Here is a 24,724-nt window from a genome sequence, read left to right as displayed (position 1 = left end):
TAAAAACACTTTCTTCTTCAAAACAACATATCTACAAGCTCAATACAAAGAAACAATAACAATAATGTACATGTAAACAAAAGTGACTAAAGTTTTCAATAAAATACAATATCACACAAAGATACAAGTTGGTTCGGAACTGGAACCAAAAAAATACTTGTTTTTTCTTGCCCTGAACTGGGAATCAAAGTGGGCAGATGCGATATAAACAATGGCTATAAAATAAAAGGGCCAGTTCGACCGATCACATTCAACACATCGCTGGCCTGGCCTGGAATCGAACCTGGGGCAATTGGGGACTCCTGCTCCACAGGCGGGCTCTCTAACCATTCAGCTATGCCGCCTAAAACTGGGGCTCAAAACTGGTGGAAACACAATCCGGGTCGCGGCCAGTTCTGTGACAGCACCACGGTTCCAAGAATCTAGAACGGAACCAGTTCTAGAACCAAAGTTCTTTTGGTGGAAAGGGAGCCTCTGTGGACTGATGGTCTCACTAGGCCACAGTAAGACCAGAGTCCACCTCGCCTGATGAGAAGATGCGGGACAGGAAGTACTTGTCTTCACACGGTGTCTCTGCGTCTCCCACCTCTGTGTCTCCCACCTCCTTCAGATGATCCTCCAGCTTGGGGAGAACCTTCTCCTGCAGGAAATCAATTATCTCTACAGGAAGTAGGATGAAGAGAAGAGGAAATTTGGTTGTTCAGTTAAGAATTGGTGCAAATGTGACCACAAACTGTAGAATATAAGCTGCAAAGCCCTTTAACCTCATAAAGTTGAACCAGCAAAACAGGTAAAGACATGCGAGTGCATAAAGTGTATACTGACCAGGATAAGACAACGCAGACCACCCGGGGACAGATGTAACTTTGAGTCGGTGGAAACTCTGCTGGACGTAGTAGTCACTCACTTCACTGGAAAATAATACTTCACATCAATACTACATAGTACTGCAATACACCGCATATTAATACTTCACAATACTACAACACAAAATACTGCCTACTACACTACATATTAAAACTACATGGTACTACTCTTTGCCTCCCCTACATAATATTTTGTTTCTGTCGGGCAGAAATCTCAATATTCTAACTTTTTGTGGCCAGCCGGGAGTGTAGTGCCCAGATTGGCACTGGGTGTAAAAAATTGGGTTACAAAAATCATGGGGAAAAGAAAAAAAAAGTAGGGCATTAATTTACGAAGAAACACAAAAAGTTAGAATATTGAGCAGTGCCAATCTCTATGTAATCCTGGGCACTACACTCCCGGCTGGCCAGGGGGGGTCAGTATAGTAACCAGGATTACTGCATGTTTTTGTGAGGGTACCTACCCTAGGGGACACGGGAGAACATGCAAACTCCACACAGAAAGGCCCTTTCGCCAACCCCACCCAGGATTAATGCCCTACTTGATCATACTACAGCGTCACACAAAAGCATCAAGAGTAGCAGATCTGCAAGCTCGACATGCGGCGCAAAACGCTGTGTTTTGAGCTTGTGGATCTGCTAGAGGCCATGATGCCTCTAGTTGGATGTGACAATAAACACCCTTGAAATGTGTCTCCACTGACCTTTCTAAACTTGGTGCTTAAAGTTTCCTCTCCGTTTTAAATATATAAATGTTTTTTATTATTATTTTTTTGTTACCCAATCGTGATGGCCACCTCTTCCCAGTCGATGAGAGCTTGATCATCTACGTCCATGTTGTACAACCTAGAAGATAAATCATATGTTAGTGCAGCATTGTTAGGGCTGTCACGATCATCAACTTGTTTGTAGAAATGCTCGGTTACAAATAAAAGTCCGGAATTAAAAATGTACTTAGTTACAGTACAAAAGTATTGGTATCAAAATGTACTTAAAGGGCAAGACCACTTTGGTAGAGGTTTGGGTTGTGTAGTTACCTTGCCATGATGTAACTCCAAAGGTGGACAAGAAATCTAAAATAATTGCTCCAGTGATTAGAAATTGATAATTCAAAATATGCTCCTCATTGACTTGCATTGTACGCTGAAACAGCTCTCAATGTCACTCTTTTAGCACATACACAAACAAAGTTGATTAGACAATATAAAACATCACCAAACCAAGTTTTTTTATTTATAAAAATGTTAACTTCCTGTTGATTTTACTATTTGAAGATCCGGATCCAGTCCGGGTTTTCTTCCTAATAAAAATGGCAAAATCAACAGGAAGTTGATATTTATGTATAAAACCCCCCAAAAAATGTACTGGGTTTGGTGATGTTCTATATTGTCTGAATCAACTGTTTCCGTTCGTTTATGTGCTAAAAGAGTGACATTAAGAGCAGTTTCAGCGTACAATTTAAGTCTCTCTCTCTCTCTCTCTCTCTCTCTCTCTCTCTCTCTCTCTCTCTCTCTCTCTCTCTCTCTCTCTCTCTCTCTCTCTCTCTCTCTCTCTCTCTCTCTCTCTCTCTCTCTCTCTCTCTCTCTCTCTCTCTCTCTCTCTCTCTCTCTCTCTCTCTCTCTCTCTCTCTCTCTCTCTCTCTCTCGCGCTCTCGCGCTCTCTCTCTCTCTCGCTCTCTCGCTCTCTCGCTCTCTCTCTCTCTCTCTCGTTGGAGTAGTCTGGTGCAGTGTGAGGTTGGTGGTATTCAGATGGCCATACGTGTTAATGAGCTTGGCTTTGGCCTGCATGGCTTTCACTCCTCCACTGAAGGCCGGACAATGGTCGGATGCCATCTTCGGTCTTAACAGTCTGAACCTGGAGACAAACAGATGGGATAATGTGAGACAGACAGAAATACTGACAGAAAGACAGACAGCATGGTGTGAGACATAGATGGACAAAGACAGTGATTTAAAGTCATACAGTTGGTGAGACCAACACAACACAGTGAGTATAGTGACCAGTGTAGCTGACTGGATAGTAGTCTCGCGTGGCCAGCCCTCCTTTCTCACTCCACACCAAATCGCTTTGCCGAAAATATCCCATGCACAAGGCAAGCCCATAACGTGTCGCAACGTTGCAGCCTTGTAGATCAAGTATTTTTGGCGAATGTTCCCCCCCAGAATAAAGACGGCAGGGCTCAAGCGGTTACATAACTCATTTTAAATAAATGTTAACTGACCATTTCATTCTGCACTGCATCCAGCAACGTGTCGGAACCTTTTCAGAGATACTCATCCAGGGCAGGTTTTTACACAACTGGTTCCTGGTCAGCCAGGGACCAGAACCAGAACCCGTCTGTTGTGGACCCACCACAGTCTCCAGGTGAGCCAGCATGGCCTGCTTCAGCCTCCCCTCCTCATCACTCTTCCAGACACCATGCTCACTGGCTGGAAGATGGACAGATTGGAGAGATACAGACACATGGAAAGGGACAGACAGACGTACAAGAGTAATAACGGATAGATCTTTTTTGTTTTTATTACAGCCTTGCAGCTTAATTACCAATAGATAATTATCTATTACATAGGTGTGTATAGGTATAGGTGTGTGTGTGTGTGTGTGTGTGTGTGTGTGTGTGTGTGTGTGTGTGTGTGTGTGTGTGTGTGTGTGTGTGTGTGTGTGTGTGTGAGAGAGGTGAATATTGGGTATAGAGTAAGTAGGTAGGTAATCTAGGTATGTATGTGTGTTTATTGATTACAGGTGCATATGTGTGTGTAATTTGGCAAGGCAAGTTCATCTGTATTAAGACTTATTTATTTGTATGTTCGTCTTTGTATATGAGACATATATCATCTTATATACAAATACTAATAGAAAAAAACACATATAAACACAAAGTTTGGAAATGTGTACTTGGTAGCATATGTCACTGTTGTAACAATGCGTTTTGTGGGATGAGCGGCACAGCCTTGAGAGTATACGAGTTGCTCCCATGAAACATTTGGCAAATCTTCTCTGTCAATGCCACACAGCTTATTCTGCTCATTCAGCTGTGCTGCTCATCTAAAAAATGTATGTTCCTTACCGATGGGGCACCATTTAAAAAGGGAAGTAAACAGGCTTTCCGACAGTATGAAATGTATTGCCACAGTGACATATGCTTTTTGTGTTTTTTCGTAAACGAATCCTCTGCTTCACAAGCTCTCCCTCTCCCACAAACATACACGCGCTGTTAAGTTACACCCATTCCCTGTTAATAATAACCTGTGTAAAATGCGCTGCATTGAGAGTTATACTGGAAGTTGTTGTTGCTGCAAAGTTGTCGCATTGAGAGTTGTCGGCAGTCGAAATGGCAATACGCCGGTCTGGTTATAAAGTTGTGTATTGAACAGTGAAAAAATGTGATAGGTGATCATAGATTCCAGTTGTATACGGTATGTGTGTGTATGTGTGTGTTGTGTCATTACCGGTGTAACCGAAACGGATCCGCAAAGTCGAAGCACTCCGTTCCATCCTCTTCGATATCTCTTGCCATTTGTTACCATGGCAAGTATGTAGCTTCTGCAGCATCTGATTTTCTTCATCGTCAAACCTTTCAGGACAAAGGAAACAGAGCAAGAGAAAATAAAAAATCCTTCCATTAGTGCCATAGCTAGTAGGAGAGCTGAGAGAGAGACAGTGTTGGTGAGACAGACAATAGGACAGCTGAGAGAGAGAGACAGTGTAGGTGAGACAGACAATAGGACAGCTGAGAGAGAGAGACAGTGTAGGTGAGACAGACAATAGGACAGCTGAGAGAGAGACAGTGTTGGTGAGACAGACAATAGGACAGATGAGAGAGAGAGACAGTGTAGGTGAGACAGACAATAGGACAGCTGAGAGAGAGAGTGTAGAAGAAAAAGACAATGGGCCGGATTCACTATGTAATTTACGACCATATTTTGATCGTACCGGCATTTACGACAATTCCTACACTAGTAGTCAGATTCATTAATGTTTTTTGTAGGTGATTTGAGCGTGAGGTCCGCCCGTTCTCAAGTCAGCTCTGAGGCTGTCTTACCAGGGAGAAAAGCTTGCATATGTCATTAGAATGCTTTGTCTTCATGCAAAATCAATTACAACAGTGCCAAACCTCAAATAAAATAGTATGTGCCCAACATTTGTCAACATATATAAAAAAGAAAAAATATGTCAAACGATGTATTGCTTGTAGCCTATGCATAATATAGACATGATGCAGTTCTTATTTATTTTCAGTTGCATTTAGAGCTGAATTATTAGGTCTCTCAGTTTGTTTGCCAGTGTCGGCCAAGCGGGCCATCTCAGCCAAAGTGTCACGTAATAATGAATGATAGGCCATCATGCGTTATGTTACTGCGGAGGCACAGACGCACCTCCAGTGTCCGCGCCGCGGTATTAATTTATAATACTGTAGGCTGCTGTATATTGATCACATGTGGAATATTTGGAAGATTTTTTAAACATTCTAACAACACAAATCTGGTACGGGGCTCCAGCTGGCACAAAACATTTTCAGGGGGTTATAGGGACAAATTAGGCTACATATTTGAGAACCACCGGTTAAAATAATTTAAACATTGTGAAGCAAGCCCAAATAAGCAACTACACTTTAGAAACAAGCCCAAAAAACTGCACCCCGCAACTACCAATATTTGCAAGCAACTAAAGAGAAAAATAAGCCCAAATTCGCATATAATAAGCGGACATGGCAATACTGTTCAGTATGGTGAAGTTGAAGTTGGATATTTAATTTCCCGTTGCCTTTTATGGTGCGAAAAGGGGAGTGGAACAATGCAAATGAACTTCTGGGGAACGCACTTGACGTTTTACGACCAGCTGGCAGCTTTCCAGATTCAGTGGAGTCAGTTTTAGCTTACAGAAAATACACCTTCCTTTTGCAACTTTATTTACACGTGAATCCGGGCCAATGAGTGTATATTGTTGGTGTTGGGCAGAAACCTTGCATCTCCATATTTCAACTTTTGTCATCGCATCACAGCACGTTGTGAGCTTGTAGATTGTCTCTTTTCACTATTTAATTAAGGGGCCAAGGCCGTAGGGCCTTTGGACCCTTATTGCATCTCTACACTTTCACTATTATAAATACTCTGCTTCCTGCTGTTTTTCGCAGTTCTGGCCTAACCGTGCATTCACTTTTTACGAAATTCGGCAATATGGTGGAGGGTCATGGAAAACGGTGAAGACACGAAACTCACAACCATTGGCCAAAGGGTGGCGCTATAGCACTCAATTGAAAATGCAATGTATAACTCATGCCCTGTTTGAGCTGTCGCCATGAAACTTTAACACACATATGCGTCTACTCATGACAAACAACTTTCACTGTTTGACTTTTGACCTCTGACCGTTAGATTGCACAAAACTTGACCTTGTTAATTAATGCATTATGCAATTTTTAAAGATGCCTTTTTGAGAGTAGTTATTCTCAATGTATTCCTTATTTCCTTGTGAAAATAGCCGATCTACAAGCTCACCACCTTTTGGATACTAACGCTTTGTTAGCTTGTACTGGCTACTTTCACTAGTGTCGGTTCCGAGGAGACATACAATTTCTCGAATGGGTTTGTGAACCCGATCTTAGTGTTGGTGAAACAGGGGCTTGGTTCATGACAGAAGGCAAGAGTTTATGACCTCCAACAGACACCATCAGGCTGGACTCAATTAGCTCAATTGGCAGTGTGTCAGCCTGTGACTCCTGAGGTCAAGGGATTCCTGTTTATGGCCATGGGTTGAGGTGTCCATGAGTGAGGTTCTTTTGTTAGTTGCATGGGCTGCTTTGTCTCAAGTTATTAAATAAAGAAATACATCACATGGATGCAACTGGGACGTATCATCAGTGTTGTAGCCTGGGGTCATAGGGTGTTTCGGGTCTCGCAACATACACCCTCGCCCAGGTGACCCAGCCAGGGTTGATCAAGCCCCGACTTAGCCCCGTCCCAGTAGCTACCCACGGTCAGTCCTATAGGGCAAGACAGGGCCACTCAGTCCGCTTCTCCGGAAGTACTCTGCCGGGACTCGGGGTGGCTCTGGCACGTGGAGGGACTAGGCTCTGTGGGTTGTCTCCTGGACGGGCTCCTCCTTCGTCTCACCAGGTCCAGGACCTGAGTGCTGCGCCAGATCCGGTGCACCGCCCCGATCCAAACATTTCCTTCTGGTGTGATGGTTCCTTGGGCCGTGGTGGTACTGCAGGCTCCACTTGCGGATTGCTTGAATGGCCCTCCTAAAGGCCTCACCGTGGGTTTGTTGGGCTTCTTCCTCACGGAAGACACAGCCTGGGGCGCGAACCCATACTGCTCCCGGGATACCGTCTACATTCCGGCTGTCAACAGTCTCTCCTGTGGTCACCAAACTATTCCTGGTTGTCACGTAGTCTATTCCTATGAGCCACTATATAGTTCAATATATTCTGATTCCCGTTTATTAATATAGCTTGCAACTCTATTTATTATTATTATTATTATTATTATTATTGAAAGTTAAAGTGGTTAAAGTACAGGTCTGGACTAAATAATATATAGGCTCATTTTCCTACTTATATTGATCCCAAATGACTGGCCATGTGGTCTATTTGCAGAATTGCCCCTGTCGTCCAGTTTCCCCAGCAGCCCTCACAGCATAGAGTGGACACACATATCCATGCCTCGGCTGTCCCACACGAGCCGCCGTGGCTGACATGTCTTGGCGGAACTGACATGCACTGACATGTCTTGAGTGAAAATTTTCGGTTATTTGGCGGATATTGGTACTTTATTTTCGTTTTTTTGTTACTTTATTTCGGGTTTAGGGTTAGGGTTATGTTATTTAATTCTTATTTTTGCCTGATTTTACCGATTTATTATTTAAAAATTTTTTTTTAATTAAAATATTATTTTTGTATATCTTTTTGCAAAATCGATTGGGTGCACCAGGCCCACCCATAGACCATATTCACACGGCGGCCATGTTTCTATGAAGTCAATGAAAGTAGCCACCCCGGGTGGCGGCACTTTCAATGTTAAATTCCAATATGGTCGCCGTGTGAATATGGTCTATGGCTGCACCCCTGATACACATGAAAACAGAGCTATATTGTCCAACTTGACCATACTGTACAATACCAAGTACTCTAAAACCAGTTCACCCGTGATGCAAATGTTCTCTTCTGGGGGTCCCTGGCACAAAACATTTTCAGATGGGGGTCCATGGCTAAAATCAAATGTATTAAGAAAATGACAGATCTACAAGCTCACAACGCGTCATCGGTTGTGAGCTTGTCGATCGGCTATTTTCAAAAAGCCAAAGTTAAAATGGGGCTGAAGCGGTTTATGTATGTAACTAGTAGTAACTAAAGTTTTCAAATAATTGTAGTGGAGTAAAAGTATAATATTTGCCTCTGAGATGTATTGGAATAGAAGTAAAAATATTGCAAATTGGAAATACTCCAGTCAAGTAAAAAAATACCTTAAAATTATACTCAAGTACAGTATTTGAGTACATGTACTTAGTTACTTTCCACCACTGTCAGCATTAGATTAATTACTCACCTTCTGCAAAGATGACGAAAGAGAACACACTTTTGTTCCATAGGCCCACATTGTCTTGGTTTCAGAGAGCATGGTGGTAAATATGAACTTTTGCCCCAAAGTCTTTATATTCCATAATGTCCCACGACCCACGTCCGTGTTATTTACTTTTTTACTCAAGCTAAGCATGGAGTTTGAGAACGTATCGGCTTGACGACGCACGTTAGTCAAGTGGCCCCCAGAAATCTGGTTTCCTTTCAAAACGATGTGCATTTCAAAATAAGTTTTTTTAAAATCTATCCTTGTAATGTTACCAATCCACACACGTTTTATTTTGAAATCATACTACTGGAAGTAGAAGTACCCAGGTAGCCTAGTTGAAACTACTTCACGCTATTTGAATGAAAGCAGCAGCTTATATGGAACGGGGGAAAAGTCACACAAACAGCGGGGGGAAATCACGGATCTGTGAGAGTGAGGGTGTCCCGTCGTACGCACAATGAATGGTCGTGACGCCCTGTATGTTAATCTGACGTTAGTAGATTATGTTTTATTCTTGAACATGGCCATGTGGGTCTGTGGCAGGTTATTTAATATGGGATTTTCACAGCTGCCTTTGACTTTTTCTTAACGGAACGGCGTTCCGGCACCGAATCTTTTACCGGAACGCAGTTCCGGACCGTGCCGGCCCACTTTCACCACTGTAGATTCCATGGCCGGTCATTTGGGATCAATATAAGTAGGAAAATGAGCCTATATGTTATTTAGTCCAGGTTAGTCCTTTAAGTGTGTCTGTAACCAATGAAAAGTATTAGCACGAGCTTGTGACTAAATAATAACTACATTGGATCCATTGGAACACAGGTCCTTTTTTTTCTCCTCCATTATCTGAAAAGTAACGCTTTCGGAAGGTTTCCACCCGGACAGCGAAGACACATTTGTTATACAGTGACTTAAAATTAAAACGAGTCACTGAGCTACAGTTACAGTTAGTTGTCAGATGGGAGTGTTGTCATGGAGATGACCTCTGACCTGCCCAAGTGGTTGAGTTCCTTCTCAATCATCATCTTGGCAATGCGGAAAACCTGAAAACATGACCTGTGAAGACCCTCCCCTAGAGGAGAGAGAGAGACAAACAACATGGAATAAAGCAAAAATAAAATCTCATCACTGAAAGATTATTGATGATGTTTGTTTAGGTATTATCATTCTAAACTGTTGCTGCTGTTCCACATACAGCCAACCAGTTGAAGAAATCACAGATTCTGACCTAATCTTGAAATAACTAATAACCAAAAAATAGCCGAACTATAAGCTCACAACATGTCGCAGCGCGACGTGTTGTTAGCTTATAGATCTGCTATTTTCATAGAAGACATGCTGGCTTCTATGGAATCCAAATGACTGAAATCAGTCGTGGCGACTGGCGACTGAGAACTTTAATCCATGCAAACAACATGGAGAGAGATGAGTATAAAACCACTGTCAATCAAAATGTATTTGGAAACACTTTGAGCCTGGGGTCCCTATTTTGGGCATGTCATTATAGGTAAAACTTTTCCAAAATGTAAAAAAATTGTGTAAAGATCTGACAGGCAAACAAGAAAAAAACTAATGACGTTTCGACATTGGCTCGAAACGTCACTTGTTTCCGGATGCCTTAAAAGGAGTAGTTCGCCCAAAGAATTACTTGTTCTCTATCAATTACACACCCCATGAAGCCTTGAATTCAAGTAATTATTTTGTTTTTGTCGCATTCCTAAGCCAATAATTTGATAAATGACTGAATCTCCGGTAAGAGACTCAATGGACACTCAAAGAGTCTCCATTGAGTCTCCTATTGAACGATGATCATCACATTTTTAGCTTAGGAATGGCTCAAAAACAAAAGAATATCCATGAATTCAAGGCTTCATGGGGTGTGTAATTGATAGAAAATAAATACGTAATTCTTTGAGTGAACCACTTCTTTAAAGGTTATACGACATTCATTTTCACTTTTCTTTTTTTTTTAATGTTTTTTTTTTTTTTGGGGGGGGGGGGTTATGACCTCAATTACACCCAAAAAAACTGAACTTTGAACATTCAGTGGATTTTCTGCTTTTAGAATAATTGGGTTGAAAAGTAATCTGGGATTGGCCCCTTGTAGTCCATGAGCCAGAGCCCCAAAATTGAGCAATTATCATCGAAAGAGTGGGCAAAACCAAACCTATATTAAATTGTTCAGAGGGTCAATACGAGTAAATAAATGTATGATAACCTCACCACAGGAGCAGCTTTTTCATGGTTATCACACATTTTGTAATTTTCCCCATACGTACATGACAGGTCAAAAAATTACAAAATTTTAAAAAGAGTTATCATAATGAAACTTCCTGAGTTGATTACTTACATGAAGACAATGATTTATCGTATTACAAGTTTTCTGAAATTGTATATTTAAATATGCAAATTAGGCATTTAGTCCATGAGCCAGAGCCCCAAAATTGAGCAGATATTGAATATTCCCTCGTTAAAAACCTTTGAATCCAACATCTTAACAAAATGAAATAAGTATGTTGACTCTGGCTTTGTCCAATGTTGATTCTGGAAAGTTATGCAAATTTGGGCATATTTTCCTATGCCTAATTTGCATATTTAAATATACAATTTCAGAAAACTTGTAATACGATAAATCATCGTCTTCATGTAAGTAATCAACTCAGGCAGTTTCATTATGATAACTCTTTTTAAAATGTTGTCATTTTTTGACCTGTCATGTACGTATGGGGAAAATTACAAAATGTGTGATAACCATGAAAAAGCTGCTCCTGTGGTGAGGTTATCATACATTTATTTACTCGTATTGACCCTCTGAACAATTTAATATAGGTTTGGTTTTGCCCACTCTTTCGATAATAATTGCTCAATTTTGGGGCTCTGGCTCATGGACTATTGACTGTGACGTCATAGTCACTTAATCCCACCCCCTCTCCTCCCCGCCCCTCCCCTCCTCTATCCTTTCCTTTGGGGGGGCGGAGCAGAGGCGATGATTGACAATCAAAATCCCTCAACAGCGACACCCGCAGGCAAAGATTACTTTTGACATTGCAGTTGAAAAGGTTGAATTTTCAGTTTAAACATTTTATACACGTTTGCAGGACCATGACAAAGACTTTTAACGTCACTTCAAAGGAGCTACAGTGTGCGGTCTATCTGGTTTGCATTTGATCTCTGTTTGTTTTGGGATCAGCATCTGCCTTCAAAAGGTTTTTGGATGTACACAACTTTTTGATCCTTTCTGAAAATAGCAGATCTACAAGCTCATGGCTCGGAGCTTGTAGATATGCTATTTTCACATCTGTCTATATGCATATAGGGGCTTAAGTGGTTAAAACATTTTCAAGTGGTAAAGATGGGTATAAAGACAGTGATACTTCCTGTGTAAGCATCTTACCCATCTTCTCATAGAATCTGTGCTGGGCTCTGAGCTTCCTTATCTCTTTAGACCGCTCTGTGGTACGATGAGGGAAGAACAGCTCCTGAGCTGAGCTGATGCCACTCACAGCCAGGAAATGATTGATATTTGTCATAATTTGCTGCTTCTCCTTAGCTGTGCACCTTCCCTTACGCAACAAGATCCCTGGAGGACGTGGGCGTGGTGGGGATGGATTGGGGTAGAAAAGAAGCCATTTACACATTTGGTTGTTTATCATTCCAGAGTGACAGATCAACAGTACATTTGGCTCATGTGTTAATTTATTGTTATGCCCTAAGAGCAGTGGTGTAAATGGCGTTGCACGCTGCAACCGTTGCGGGGGAACGGTGTGAACACGTGTGGGAACGCTCTTCAGAGTGTCCAACTTTTCTTTTTCTTTTTTTAAATAAGAAATAATTAATATATATCTTTTTTTTAACATAACATTTTTAATTTATGGTTGCTGTATGAGGCCAAACGTGACACAAACATTCTTACGTTTTCCAATGTTGTAAAAATGTGTAGAATAAATATTAAGTTTCAACAATTCTGTCAACTAAGAATTACATCATAGCCTGCGACACACGTTTCGGCACGGCGCCAGCCAGCCATGTAAACAAACCGGTGGGTGTGTGGTTCACTGCTACGCTATGGATTCTAAAGGCAAAAAAAGAAAGATAGCTGAGGAAAACAGAGGATTTAACAGTTCGTGGACAGAGGCATTTGCTTTCATTGCCACTTCAGATGGATTTCCTGAATGTTTGCTCTGCTATGAAAAGTTATCAAGTAAGTCCTGTGGTGCGCGCTGATCCTGCTCAGTGTTGCCATGTCTGATTACTATAAGCGACTTTGGGCTTGTTTTCCTGTAAAGTCGCTTGTAAATATTCAGTTGCTGGTTGCTTTTCTTTTGTCTTGTTTCTGAAGTGTAGTTGCTTATTTGGGCTTGCTTTCAAGATTATTTTTGAAAATAGCTGATTTAATAGGGCTCAAGTGGTGAAACTGGTCGCTTCTTTTGGGCTTGTTTTCATAGACCTCGTCGCTTGTTTCTCTCACAGAATCTGGCAACACTGATCCTGCTGCGTGGAATATTTTGACAACATTAAAATGAATGCTCATTTACTATTTGCAAGTAACTAGTAATTTTTATAGGCTAATATACACTTTATATGGCTAATATGCCTATGCTGCCTTCATTATAAGGCTTAAATATTGTTTGCGGCTCCAGACATATTTTGTATGATTTGTTTTGGTCCAAAATGGCTCTTTAAACATCTAGGGTTGCCGACCCCTGCCCTAACCTAACCCTAACCCTAAAACTGAAATAAAGTAAAAGAAGAAGCACTTTGAAACTGAAGATGATGGCCAATGTTGATGATAATTGCTAACAAAAAAAATATATATATATATATATATATATATATATATATATATATATATATATATATATATATATATATATTAAAACAATTAAATAAGCCCCCCATGCAACGTTTCCTTTTTGCCACACAAATACACTTTATGGAGTAAATTGTTTTGTACCGAATTAACCGAATTAAAGTAATACAAAACGGAAATAAAAGGGGAATAACCGCGAAAAACTGCGAAATAAAAGGGGAATAACCACGAAAAACCGCCAGCCAGCCATGTAAACAAACCGGTGGGTGTGTGGTTCACTGCTACGCTATGGATTCTAAAGGCAAAAAAAGAAAGATAGCTGAGGAAAACAGAGAATTTAACAGTTTGTGGACAGAGGCATTTGCTTTCATTGCCACTTCAGATGGATTTCCTGAATGTTTGCTCTGCAATGAAAAGTTATCAAGTAAGTCCTGTGGTGAGCGCTGATCCTGCTCAGTGTTGCCATGTCTGATTACTATAAGCGACTTTGGGCTTGTTTTCCTGTAAAGTCGCTCAAAAAGATGTTTTTGTTCCAGGCGTTAGCCAGGACCATCGATCGTCGCGCACGCATCCATTGTTTGCGTGTGGGTGCTCGCAGTGGAGTCCACAGCTATAAACAGCACAGCGTTACAAACGGTGAGATCTCTGGCACTCTGTTTGTAATCTGTTTTAATAAAACGCTGGCACCTCTAAAATGAAAGAAGAAGAAAAAATGACCATTACTGCGTCAAAAGTAATCAACAAACTATAAAGCTAGGTTTCCATCGCACCGATTTTGGCCTGACTCGGCGTCGGGAAGCGTTGGATATCGTCGTTCAGTCGGTTAGGGGGTCCACGACCGACGCCAAGGGGTCCGCCGTAACCTAATCGGCCGACTCCGGGGCGACCGAACTTGTTCAGTCTTTGGCCGACTGGAATAGCCGTGGAATAGAGAAGACGGGGGAGAAAGAGGCGTTATGTTGCCAGATTCTGTGAGAGAAACAAGCGACCAGGTCTATGAAAACCTACATTCACTGTTTCTCTCTCTCCCCGTCTCAAAGCGAGCGAGCGAGCGAGATAGAGAGAGAGAACGAGCTGATTGATATGACCTACTTTTGCGCTGTGTACTGGAATGATGTAATTAATTATTTGGGAGCAGGTGTGTAAGATTCCAATAGTATAAACATTTTAAATGGCTTTCATTAGGGATGTGAAACGACTCATATTTTGCGAGTCGACGTGTCGAGGGCAATAATCGATGTGTCGATCGATTTTCATTTAATTTTTTTAATTTTTTATTTTGCTGCGCAGCAGTTAAAGTAATACTAGGTAACGTTTTCAACAAAACTAAAGTTAAATTGTATATCTTTTGTGAGTGGCAAAAGTTTCACAACACCCACTCCATGAATTTCACCCCCGGAAGCCTTTTATTTATATATTTTCTATTGAACGTGGACGGGGGGGACTTTCCCGGGAAAATGACGTCATCTGGCCGGAAAACGGAGGCGGAAATGCACTGGTTTCCTGTTTGGCCAGGAACTACCGCAACGGTTTCCTGTTTGGCCAGGAACTACCGCGCTAATAACAAAAAGGAACCTCAAGCTGATTTTAAGAGAATGTAGGATTGGAAGATCGAAAAAGAACAGAAAAAGAAAGCACAGCTCATGGTAACTAATACTCCACTGGCTAAGAGAAACGATCCGCAGATAGTATAAAACAATTAAAAGAACGCTTTTTGAAACGCTTCCGGCTTCCGGTGAAAACAAATGGAATTCTGGGTAATCGAGGACTACGGAAATTGTATGCAGTGACGGTAGTGACCAGCAGAGGTTGCTAAAAATCGTTATTTGTGAATCTACATTGTACAACTTTAAGTGGAGTGCCAAATTGAGCTTTCCTTTAAACCCACAACTTCTGCAGTTGCACCCATCATGTTTAGAATTTGTATCAAAGCCCTAATGATAATAAAAATGAGACTTTATTTTGTAAACATGTGTTTATTAAACACTTAACACTTGTTTAATCAGCCTAACTAACGAGGCTGACGTTTTTAGAATAATGTCAGATGAGCTCTCCGTCCCGATGCCAAATAATAATAGTAACAACACAACACGTTCAACAATATGTAGCTATATGTAACTTCAGCGAGATGCTCGACCTAAAACACGATCAAATCCGGCGGCCGCGAGGTACCTCAGTAAAAGAAATGGGGGCGAGTGTGTTTTGGGGCGATCGTTCTAGGGCACGGTGTATTCTGAAAATGTCATCAGCTCACGAAAGCCTTTCCCCTCGACAACGCTAATAGTAGGCATAACATCTTAGACTATCATCTTGGCTGTCAAATCAGTGATCCTTTCTGCCCACCGGTCATCAGCAATGGCGGGGTTTCACGGCGAAGTCTGCCATTCTGTTTTACTTGGGTGAAGGGGCTTGGGACCGTGTGTCTCGCTTTAATGTGATTTGACATCACTGGTGTTGATGACGGGTGATTGATACGCATACTTTGTGTTGCACAATTTGCATGGCACTGTTTTATCCCACACCTCACTCTTGCTGCCATTTCCAAGCGGGCTCAACTCTCTGGGGCTCAAGCATGCACAAGCAGGACTAGCCAACGCGCACACGCTCATGCAGACCGCCGGACAAACATAGACACACATCGTTCCTCTCATTTGGAAAATATTTGATCATTTTTTACATACAAAACAGTAACTTTTATATTAATGTTTCTGAACAAGCCATATATATATATATATATATATATATATATATATATATATATATATATATATATATATATATATATACATACACTGCTCAAAGAAATGCAGGGAACATTTTGAGTTTTCATGAACTGTGTACATACTGCTAACAAAAAATGTTCAAAAGAATTAAGGGATCATAAAAAAAATTTTTTGATACTAAATATAACTAAATATTTTGTATTTAATCATTTATTTTTGATTATTCAAATAACCGTTTTTGTGCACACGTCAGTAGTGGTGGAAAAAGTACTTAAGTAAAAGTATCAATACTAGTGGTGTCAAAAATAATCGAATAATCGATTAATCGCAATGCGGACATGGACAATTATGAATCGATTCACAAATGTCAATAATCGATTAATCGAATAATCGATTTTGAAAAAGAAAATGTTTTTTATTTAATTTTTTTTATATATATATTTTTTTTTGTTTTTTAATCATGTTGCTAATTGCACAGAGAAGCAGGCAGAATTATATGTCGTTCAGTATATCTGACTGCTTGTATTGACTGATGAAAAAGTTTCCATGTTGTACAATAATATAGAAAAGTGTGATGCATCGCGATGCATCGTCGAATCGAATCGAATTATTACAAGGTTAATTGTAATCGAATCGTTACCTGGTGAATCGTAATCGAATTGAATCATGAGGGCAGTGCCAATGCACACCTCTAATCAATACTGCAATGTAGATGTACTCTGAGTCTGTTACAAGTAAAAGTCCGGAATTCATAATTTACTTGAGTAAAAATACTAAAGTATTGGTATGAAAATGTACTTAAAGTAACAAAAGTAAAAGTACTAAAATGTTTGAAAATAGAAGATCTACAAGCTCACAACGTGTTGCGAACTTGCGATGCGACACGTTGTGAGCTTGTAGATCGGCTATTTTCAAATAGCCTAGGTATAAAATAGGGCTAAAGTGGTTAATGTATGTTTTATAATGACTTATATCGGCAAAGTAACTAGTAACTAAAATGATTAACTAGTAACAAATAATAGTAGTCGAGTAAATGTACAATATTTGCCACTGAGATGTAGTGGAGTAGAAAATTAAAAGTATAGACAATTGGAAATACTCCAGTAAAAGTAAAAGTACCTCAAAATTGTACTTAAGTACAGTACTTGAGTAAATGTACTAGTTACTTTACACCACTGCACGTCAGTGAAGAAAAAACACTGGGAACATCCCTATTTACAAGCGACTTTGCAGGGAAACAAGCCCAAAGTCGCTTATAATAAGCAGACCTGGCAACACTGGTAGGCTAGGCTGAAAGCTATAACGCATTAGCACATCAATGGGCACGTCGGCTGACATTTTCCTGCTGAACTAAATGCCAACTTTTGCCAACCGACTACCAGTCTGTTAATACAAATGGTCAAACATTGGCCAAATATTACCTAAGAAAGGATCGGCTATTTTGACAATTTCTATCTGTGGAACAGAGTCAAACAAAATGTAATGCCTCAAATCTAAGTGCTTGCCAGGGAAGGGGGTCCCCAGTTCAAATGTGATTATTTTGGGCAGTCACGGCCTGAAAAGATTGAGTCAGCAAAAGAAGTCGGAAAGAGAAAATGCTAATTTAGTCAGTAGTAGTTTAGTTCATCTGTCAGTGGTCTGTAAATCAGTAGTTTGCCTTTCAGTAGTTTGTGTCCCCAGTTTACTTTGTCAGTAGTCTCTGTCTTTGCTTTAGTTTGTTGTCTTTCAGTTGCTTGTCAGTAATCTGTGTCTGTCAGTAGTTAATCTCTCAAGAACAGATCCATCGCTGCGCTTGAATCTGTCGGTAGCCGTGTTGACAACCCGTGCGCATTGGCTACAAGTGGGCGTGCCATCAGATCAGGAAGCAGGCCGCGCTTTACCCAATCAAATGTAGTGGGCGGGATTTACGTGTGTGCCGTTCGTTCCCCACTGGAAACAAACCGAAACTCATTTACAACAAGTTACAATAGCGTCCTCGAAGCCGACAAAACCACGGAAAGTAAGTAACATTTTAAATTGCTCTTTCATCATAGAAACAAGTGGGCTTATAACCAAAACGATCCATGTTCTTTGGGAGAAATGGTGTTAGTGTTCCGTGGAGAAATATTGTTAGTGGGAATGAAAACCTAGTCGCACCACCGGAAAGTGAAAGGCTGAAGGCAGACCAAAACCCCGGTTTCCCTGAGCACGGGTCGTCCGTTCAGCTCCGCCCAGAGCCAAATGAATAAGTGAAAAACAGCAGAGGGCGCTGTTTTTCCTTTTTATTTGACGATGGGTTCCCATATTGGTCAGTAGTTTGTATGTACCTATCAGTAATCAACCAGTAGTCTGTGTCAGTAGTTTGTATATGTCAGTAATCTCTCAGTTTTCCGTGTCAGAAGTGAGTGTCAGTACCTTGTTTCTTGAACTCCCTGAAGCGGTGCAGGTCATGTCTAAGCATATCACAGATTCGTTGACGAGATCTCGTAGGATGGAATGCCAAGATTTCCCTCACATCCGGGGAGTCTAATCTAGAGTAGAGACAAAAATAAGTATTATAACAATACAAACATAACATTAATAACTTATATCTTCTGTTTATTGGCCAATATGTTCACATACTGTACAAGGGCATTTGTCTTGGTGCATTGCTCTCTCACACACACACACACACACACACACACACACACACACACACACAAGGGCATTAACGAATAGTGATTTATGGTATTCGAATTATTCGACCCAAAAGTAATCGAATAGTCGATTATTCGGTTTGATTATAAAAATTAATAGTTTTTTTTTTTTTTTTTTTTTTTAATGGCATTGATGACTCGACTCAAGGAATGCGAGTTGACGTCACACCAGAGCTCACAGCTGCGTGTCTGCTCTAGAAAAGCCACTAAAAAAAAATGTATTTAAAAACAAAAAAATGTTTTTTTTTTCTTTTTTTTCGAATAATCAAATAGTGGTTTGATAGTCGAATAGTCGGTTTGATATTCGAATATTCGAATATTCGACTATTCTGTGAATGCCCTAACACACACACACACACACACACACACACACACACACACACACACACACACACACACACACTACAGTACAAAATATAAGCGCACGATGTGAGAAACAAATGCAACTAGAAAAAGGGCTCCTCGGAGCACAGGTCTCCGCCAGGTCAGGTAGGTTATTGTGGCCTCCTGGTGGCGCTATAATAGGCCAATGTGAAAAGGGTGGCATTTCTTCCTCTGCCTAGTGGGAATGTGCGGATTTGAGGCATTTTGTTGCAAAAATGTGTTTTGCTAAATTAGACCTGCTGGTAGCACTATAACAGGGCAATGTGAAAAGGGTGGCATTTCATCCTCGGAGAAGGAAGAAACATCACAGCAGAGTATATCATGCAAGGTATTTCATGGGGAGGTATATGTGTGCGTGCGTGCGTTAAAACACACTGCATAAAACTCAAGACAGTCCATAATTATAATATATAATATGATAATATAGTGTATGTGTATATACAGTATATATTAGAGATGCACCGATTAAGATTTTTGGGGCAGATCGCCGATCACCGATCACCGATCACTGGAAGCAGTATCTGCCGATCCCGATATTACCGATCACAGCGTCAAATCCATAAATTCTTCTATTTATTGTGCTACTGTAGCAGTATTGCCGTCGGGCAATTACAGGTCATGTTCTACTTGCCCGAAAAGTAAATTGGCATTATAGAATGATATAATACACTTTTTGGCTAGAAAAGAAAATATTTCATCGGAAGGGAAAAAAAATGTGGTTGCTCCACAGTGCCCTCTACAGATCTGGTCAATGGAATGTTTCTATTGACCAGATTTTTCCTTCTGGTGAAATATTTTCTTTTCTGGCCCAAAAGTGTATTATACAGAGAAGGTGGGGTGCTGAGAGGCTTCCCACCTCCGAGAACAGACTTTCAACAACACAAAACAGCCTTTGTTTAGGTGTGTAGCGAATTGGTTTTGTTTATTTTCACTACTGTTGGAGCCCTTGCAGGGCAGTGGAATTCCTTGTACAAGCGCAGAGCCCAGGGTCTGGCAGGGCGTTAGAGAGAACTCACTAACTCTCTGGACCAGGGCTAGGGTGGCCATTAATGGGTACAGAAGCCGCCTGGGAAGCTGAAGGCCCCAGATTCAATTCCCGGCCCGGCAATTTGTCGAGGCGTGGAGCAAGCCACATAAGGTCAATACATGCTCCTTCCAACGTTGAAAAGAAAACGGCCGTTTCGGACGGGCTTCAACTCTGACCTTTTGCCCTACCGCGCTGACCTTTGAAAGCTCCATTATAGATTTCTTTCTGTATATTTCTAACAAATCACTCAGCTCCATATATGGGAACAAAAGATGTGTAGCTGCCCGAACCTCTAGTATCAAAATGTTAGGAAAATGTAATGATGGTTACGTTCTCTTCTGGTGTTTGCTCGTGTGTTGATTGTATTTTCTATGTGAAATAATCTGTGTTGTCTACTCACAGGTCTTTTGGCAGGTTTACCGTCTCATGTCCTCCGTTCTCCTCTATGACGTCTCCCTCCCTCTGTCCATCTGATATCACCCTCTTCTTTTTCTTCTTCTTCCTCTTCTTCTTCTTTGCGTCTGAAATGGAGTTAGACTGCTAGGATCAGAACAACGAGGACACAGACTGATTCATTTCATTTTAATTAATGCTCGACTCATAAAGATTGAAGATCCAAATCCAGATCCGTGGATCCGGTCCGGATCTTCTTCCTAATTCAAATAGTAAAATCAACAGAAGTTGTCATTTATTTTTTAATTTAAAACACATTTGTAATATTACATAATTGTCAGAATCTGATTTGTTTGTGTTTGTTTATGTACCAGACTAATATCACTGCATAGATATTAGTCTGGAACTTCAGTGTGGAAGATTCATTTCCAAGGGGCCGTTACAAACAGATTCAAAAGACACAGCAAAAAAATCCCACTTTGAATAGTGGGCTCTGATTGGTCACCCACAACTCTGGGGTGAGTGAAATGTAATTCAAACCGAGGAGTGCCCAGGGCTATCATTTTTTTTTAGCTGTGGTAGATTTGTCTGGTTTCCAGGCTAGTGAGGAGCCCCCACCAGGAGGACGTAGAACCTTCGTCCTACTTCTCCCACCCAACACTCCCCGCTGACAGGTCCCGCCCCAGCCGGTAGGATTATGTGTAGTCACCCTCCCCGCCCAGCTTCCCTCCCCCGAACACGGGCCAATAGGCTCTATGCACAGCAGCCATATTGGAAAGAAATTGGGCCTCTTCCTTACTTCCTTCACAGGTTTTACCAATGATACTAATTAAGGCTCTGTTCCATTTAGTGTAGCAGTGGACCCCCACAACTCTGAGAGTGTACAAATGGAACCAAATGGACCCTTACGGGTCCATTTGGTTCCATTTGTACACTCTCAGAGTTACACAACCGTAAGGGGCCATTTGAAACCCCCTCAAGGAACCATGAGGGTCTCTGGACCACACTTTGAGACCCACTGGTGTAGCAGAGTGTTTCCAGTGAGCCAACATGCACAATATCAGCACCCTGACTCTGTTTGACCAGAATGGAACAGAGCCTTCATTAGTATCAATGGTAACACATGTGCAGGAAGTATGGAAGAGGCCCAATTTCTTTCCAATATGGCTGCTGTGCATAGAGCCTATAGACCGCCGAAGTCTGACGTCATTTACACATCCTTTGTTTGTCTACCTGGTTTGCAGTTTTCCACCCCCGTTCTGAATCCCATAGACGTATTGAATATCGCGTCAAATAAGAACTGTGTTCCAAAAATAAACACATGACCCCGGCGGGTTGACTCTTATGGATATGAAGCATCAACTGACGGTGAGAAAACGCTAATGTTACTTCCGCCGAATTAGTTACATTTTCGCCAGAAACAGACTGTATCAAATATAAGTGACTGACTATCATAAACGATACAGAACCTCCTCCCTGACAATAACGCCGACACGCGGTGTTTATTTTTGGACCACAATTCTTATATGAGACGATTCTAAGATGACCCAATGTTATTCTCCATAGAGAAATTACTTCCGCAAACCTGGGGATGAACGAGTGACGTCAGGACTTCGGTGCTCTATGGTGTTAGTATAGAAGATGGACAAAGCCGGATGCACCGCATGGATTCGAACCCCCAGTGGTGGGGGCAGCTACTTTACCACTGTGCCCGTATATCACTTAATTATAACAGAGGATCACTACAGACTCATTCATTCCTTGGTGCCTTGCTCAATGACACAAGCACAGGACATCACCTTGTGTTGTTCCAGTCTTCTCCTTCTCTCCATCTCCATTAAGCTCCACCACTCCTCCTCTACTCTCTGGCAGTTCTTCTCCTCCCTTCTCCTCCGGATTTTTCTTTTTCACACCTTCGTTCACGTTTTCCTCTACAACCACAATCGTTTCCTCTACTTTTTTCTTCTTCTTCTTCTTCTTTCTCTCCCCGTCTTTGTTCACCATGTTCTCCTCTACCACCTCTATCGTTTTCTCTACTACTTTTTTCTTTTTCTTCTTCTTCTTTTTCTCCTCCCCTCCATTCACCACATCCTCCCCTACGCCTTCTCTTGTATCCTCTCCTAGTTTCTTCTTCTCTCTGCGTTCTTTCACCACGATCTCCTCTAACCCCTCTATAGTTTCCTCTCCTAGTTTATTTATCTTCTTTTTCTTCATCATCTTCTTCTTCTTCTTCTTCTTCTCTCCTCCGCCTTCTTTCACCCCAATCTCTTCTACGACCTCTATCATTTCCTCTTCCAGGCTTTTCCCTTTCTTTTTCTTCTTCTTCTTCTTCTTATCTCCGCCTTCTTTCACCACGATCTCCTCTACAACCTCTATCATTTCCTCTTCCAGGCTTTTCTCTTTCTCTTTCTTCTTCTTCTCCACCCCTTCTTTCACAGCATCCTCCTCCACCCCCTCTCTCATTTCCTCTCCCCCTTTCCTCCTCTTCTTGTCTCTCTCCATCACTTCAGATCCCTTGTCTTCCATCCTTCTCCTCTTTGTCTTCTCTTTGTTTATCTGCACGTGCTGGGAGACATCCTGTCCCTCCTCTCTCTTCTTCTTTTTCTTCTTCTTTTTCTTCTTCTCCTCCTGCTCTTCTTTGTCCTCCTCAGGAGTGTCTATGTTAATAGGTGAAGGAGGTCCAGCCTTGTCCAAACTCCTCTTCATTTTCCTCTGAGAAGGAGTTCTGATGTCAACAGACAGCCACGTTATGCACACACCTGGAAAACAATCAACTAAGTTACTATGGAAACCACCTGTACACTTCTCCAGTGCCAACAACACACCTTTTACAAAGAAAAGATATCGTTGCCGTCGGGCAGAAACCTCTTATCTCCACGTTTTAACCTTTTGTGTTTTTTTTCGTAAATGAACGCCCTACTTGATCACACTACAGCGTCACACAACAGCATCAAAAGTAGCAGATCTACAAGCTCCAAACGGGGCACAAAGTAACTGTTTTGGACATAATATGAGGTTTCCACCCGACAGAGACTATAATAAGACATTAAGCACTACTTTCAACCTGATGTCCCTATTTTGGGCCTGTCATAGGAGAAATAGACGATCTACAAGCTCAAGTACATCGGCTATTTCATATTTACTTTTTTTTTTACAGCTAAGCTAAAGCAGGGACCCCCAAAATAATCATATTTGAACTGGGGATCCCCCAAAATAATCATATTTGAACTGGGGACCCCCCAAAATAATCATATTTGAACTGGGGATCCAGACAAACACAGGTTGAGAACCACTGACTTAGAACATAGTATCGTGTCGTTTGTTGACTAATGGTTCATGCAATTCACTCTAATGTTGCACTTTGTAAGTCACTCTGGATAAAAGCATCTGCTAAATAGGCTCTATGCACAGCAGCCATATTATCACTTCCTTCACAGGTGTTACCAATGACACTAATGAAGGCTCTGTTCCATTGTTTAGAGGAGCACAGTAAGTTCTCAGACTTTTTAATTTCCACGACCACCATAACTCTGAGAGTGTACACATGGAACCAAATGGACCCGCACCCTCAGAGTTACACACCCGTCCCTGGACCCCAACTTTAGACCCACTGGTGTTGCAGAGCGTTCCCAGTGAGCCAACGTGCACAACATCAGTACCCTGACTCTGTTTGACCAGAATGGAACAGAGCCTTCTTTAGTAACACCTGTGAATGTCTTCACAATATGGCTGCTGTGCATAGAGCCTATTATAAATAACAACAACATTGTAAATGATACTTTATTTTTAGAAAAGGACAGAGTCTCACGTAAAGCACCGAGGCAGCAGCTGTGAGCAGCGTTTAAGCAGGCAGCGTGCGTCTATGTTTACTTCCTGTATAGTGTTGCCAGGTTTCGCGAGAGAAACAAGCAACCAGGTCTATGAAAACAAGCCCAAAATAAGCGAGCCTTTCGCCCGGCTTTAAACATATACTGGCTATTTGAAAATAGCAGATCGCAATACTACGCGTTGTGAGCTCGTAGAGCAGCTATTTTCAAAAGATGTGTATACATTTGAAAACTTGTGAAATGGGACCTTCTGCATAATGAGTACTTTTACTTTTTGTACTTTAAGTACATTTTGATGCCAATACTTTTGTACTTTTACTCAAGTAAATTTTGTACTTTATTGGACTACTGGACTTTATTAAAACAGTTAAAAACTGTTTTGATTACACATAAACATACTTTGTGTTGTCTAGCTTTGTTGAAATGCTTAATTTATAGTTTTAATGTGCAA

General features: G+C 41.3%; 1 protein-coding gene across 1 annotated transcript; it reads right to left on the bottom strand.

The window, feature by feature from the left end:
* On the bottom strand, window positions 1-24,301 carry LOC308093095 (transcription termination factor 1-like). Its single transcript, XM_080439307.1, has 12 exons — window positions 24,255-24,301; window positions 22,246-23,205; window positions 20,454-20,574; window positions 18,362-18,477; window positions 11,829-12,014; window positions 9,425-9,506; window positions 4,316-4,440; window positions 3,088-3,295; window positions 2,625-2,720; window positions 1,647-1,712; window positions 826-911; window positions 1-660 (listed from the first exon to the last, which is right to left on the bottom strand). Exons 2-12 carry the CDS (start codon window positions 23,150-23,152, stop codon window positions 494-496), a joined length of 2,160 nt encoding a protein of 719 aa, XP_080295433.1. The 5' UTR covers window positions 23,153-23,205; window positions 24,255-24,301; the 3' UTR covers window positions 1-493.
* Between the last annotated feature and the right edge of the window lie 423 nt (window positions 24,302-24,724).

This window comes from Gymnoscopelus braueri (assembly GCF_963280865.1).
Source record: "Gymnoscopelus braueri genome assembly, chromosome: 10".
Classification (NCBI taxonomy): domain Eukaryota; kingdom Metazoa; phylum Chordata; class Actinopteri; order Myctophiformes; family Myctophidae; genus Gymnoscopelus; species Gymnoscopelus braueri.
The sequence above is the reverse complement of the archived record's forward strand: the minus strand, read 5'-3'. Positions and strand labels throughout refer to the sequence as shown.

Bases quoted from the DNA above. Each gene is read 5' to 3' on its own strand.
- LOC308093095 (XM_080439307.1), bottom strand. From the start codon at position 23,152: ATGAAGAGGAGTTTGGACAAGGCTGGACCTCCTTCACCTATTAACATA. The intron at 20,575-22,245 runs GTGATGTCCTGT...ACTCCATTTCAG, and splicing joins GAAGACTGGAACAACACAAG to ACGCAAAGAAGAAGAAGAGG. The intron at 12,015-18,361 runs GTACTGACACTC...CACGTCCTCCAG, and splicing joins CAGGGAGTTCAAGAAACAAG to GGATCTTGTTGCGTAAGGGA.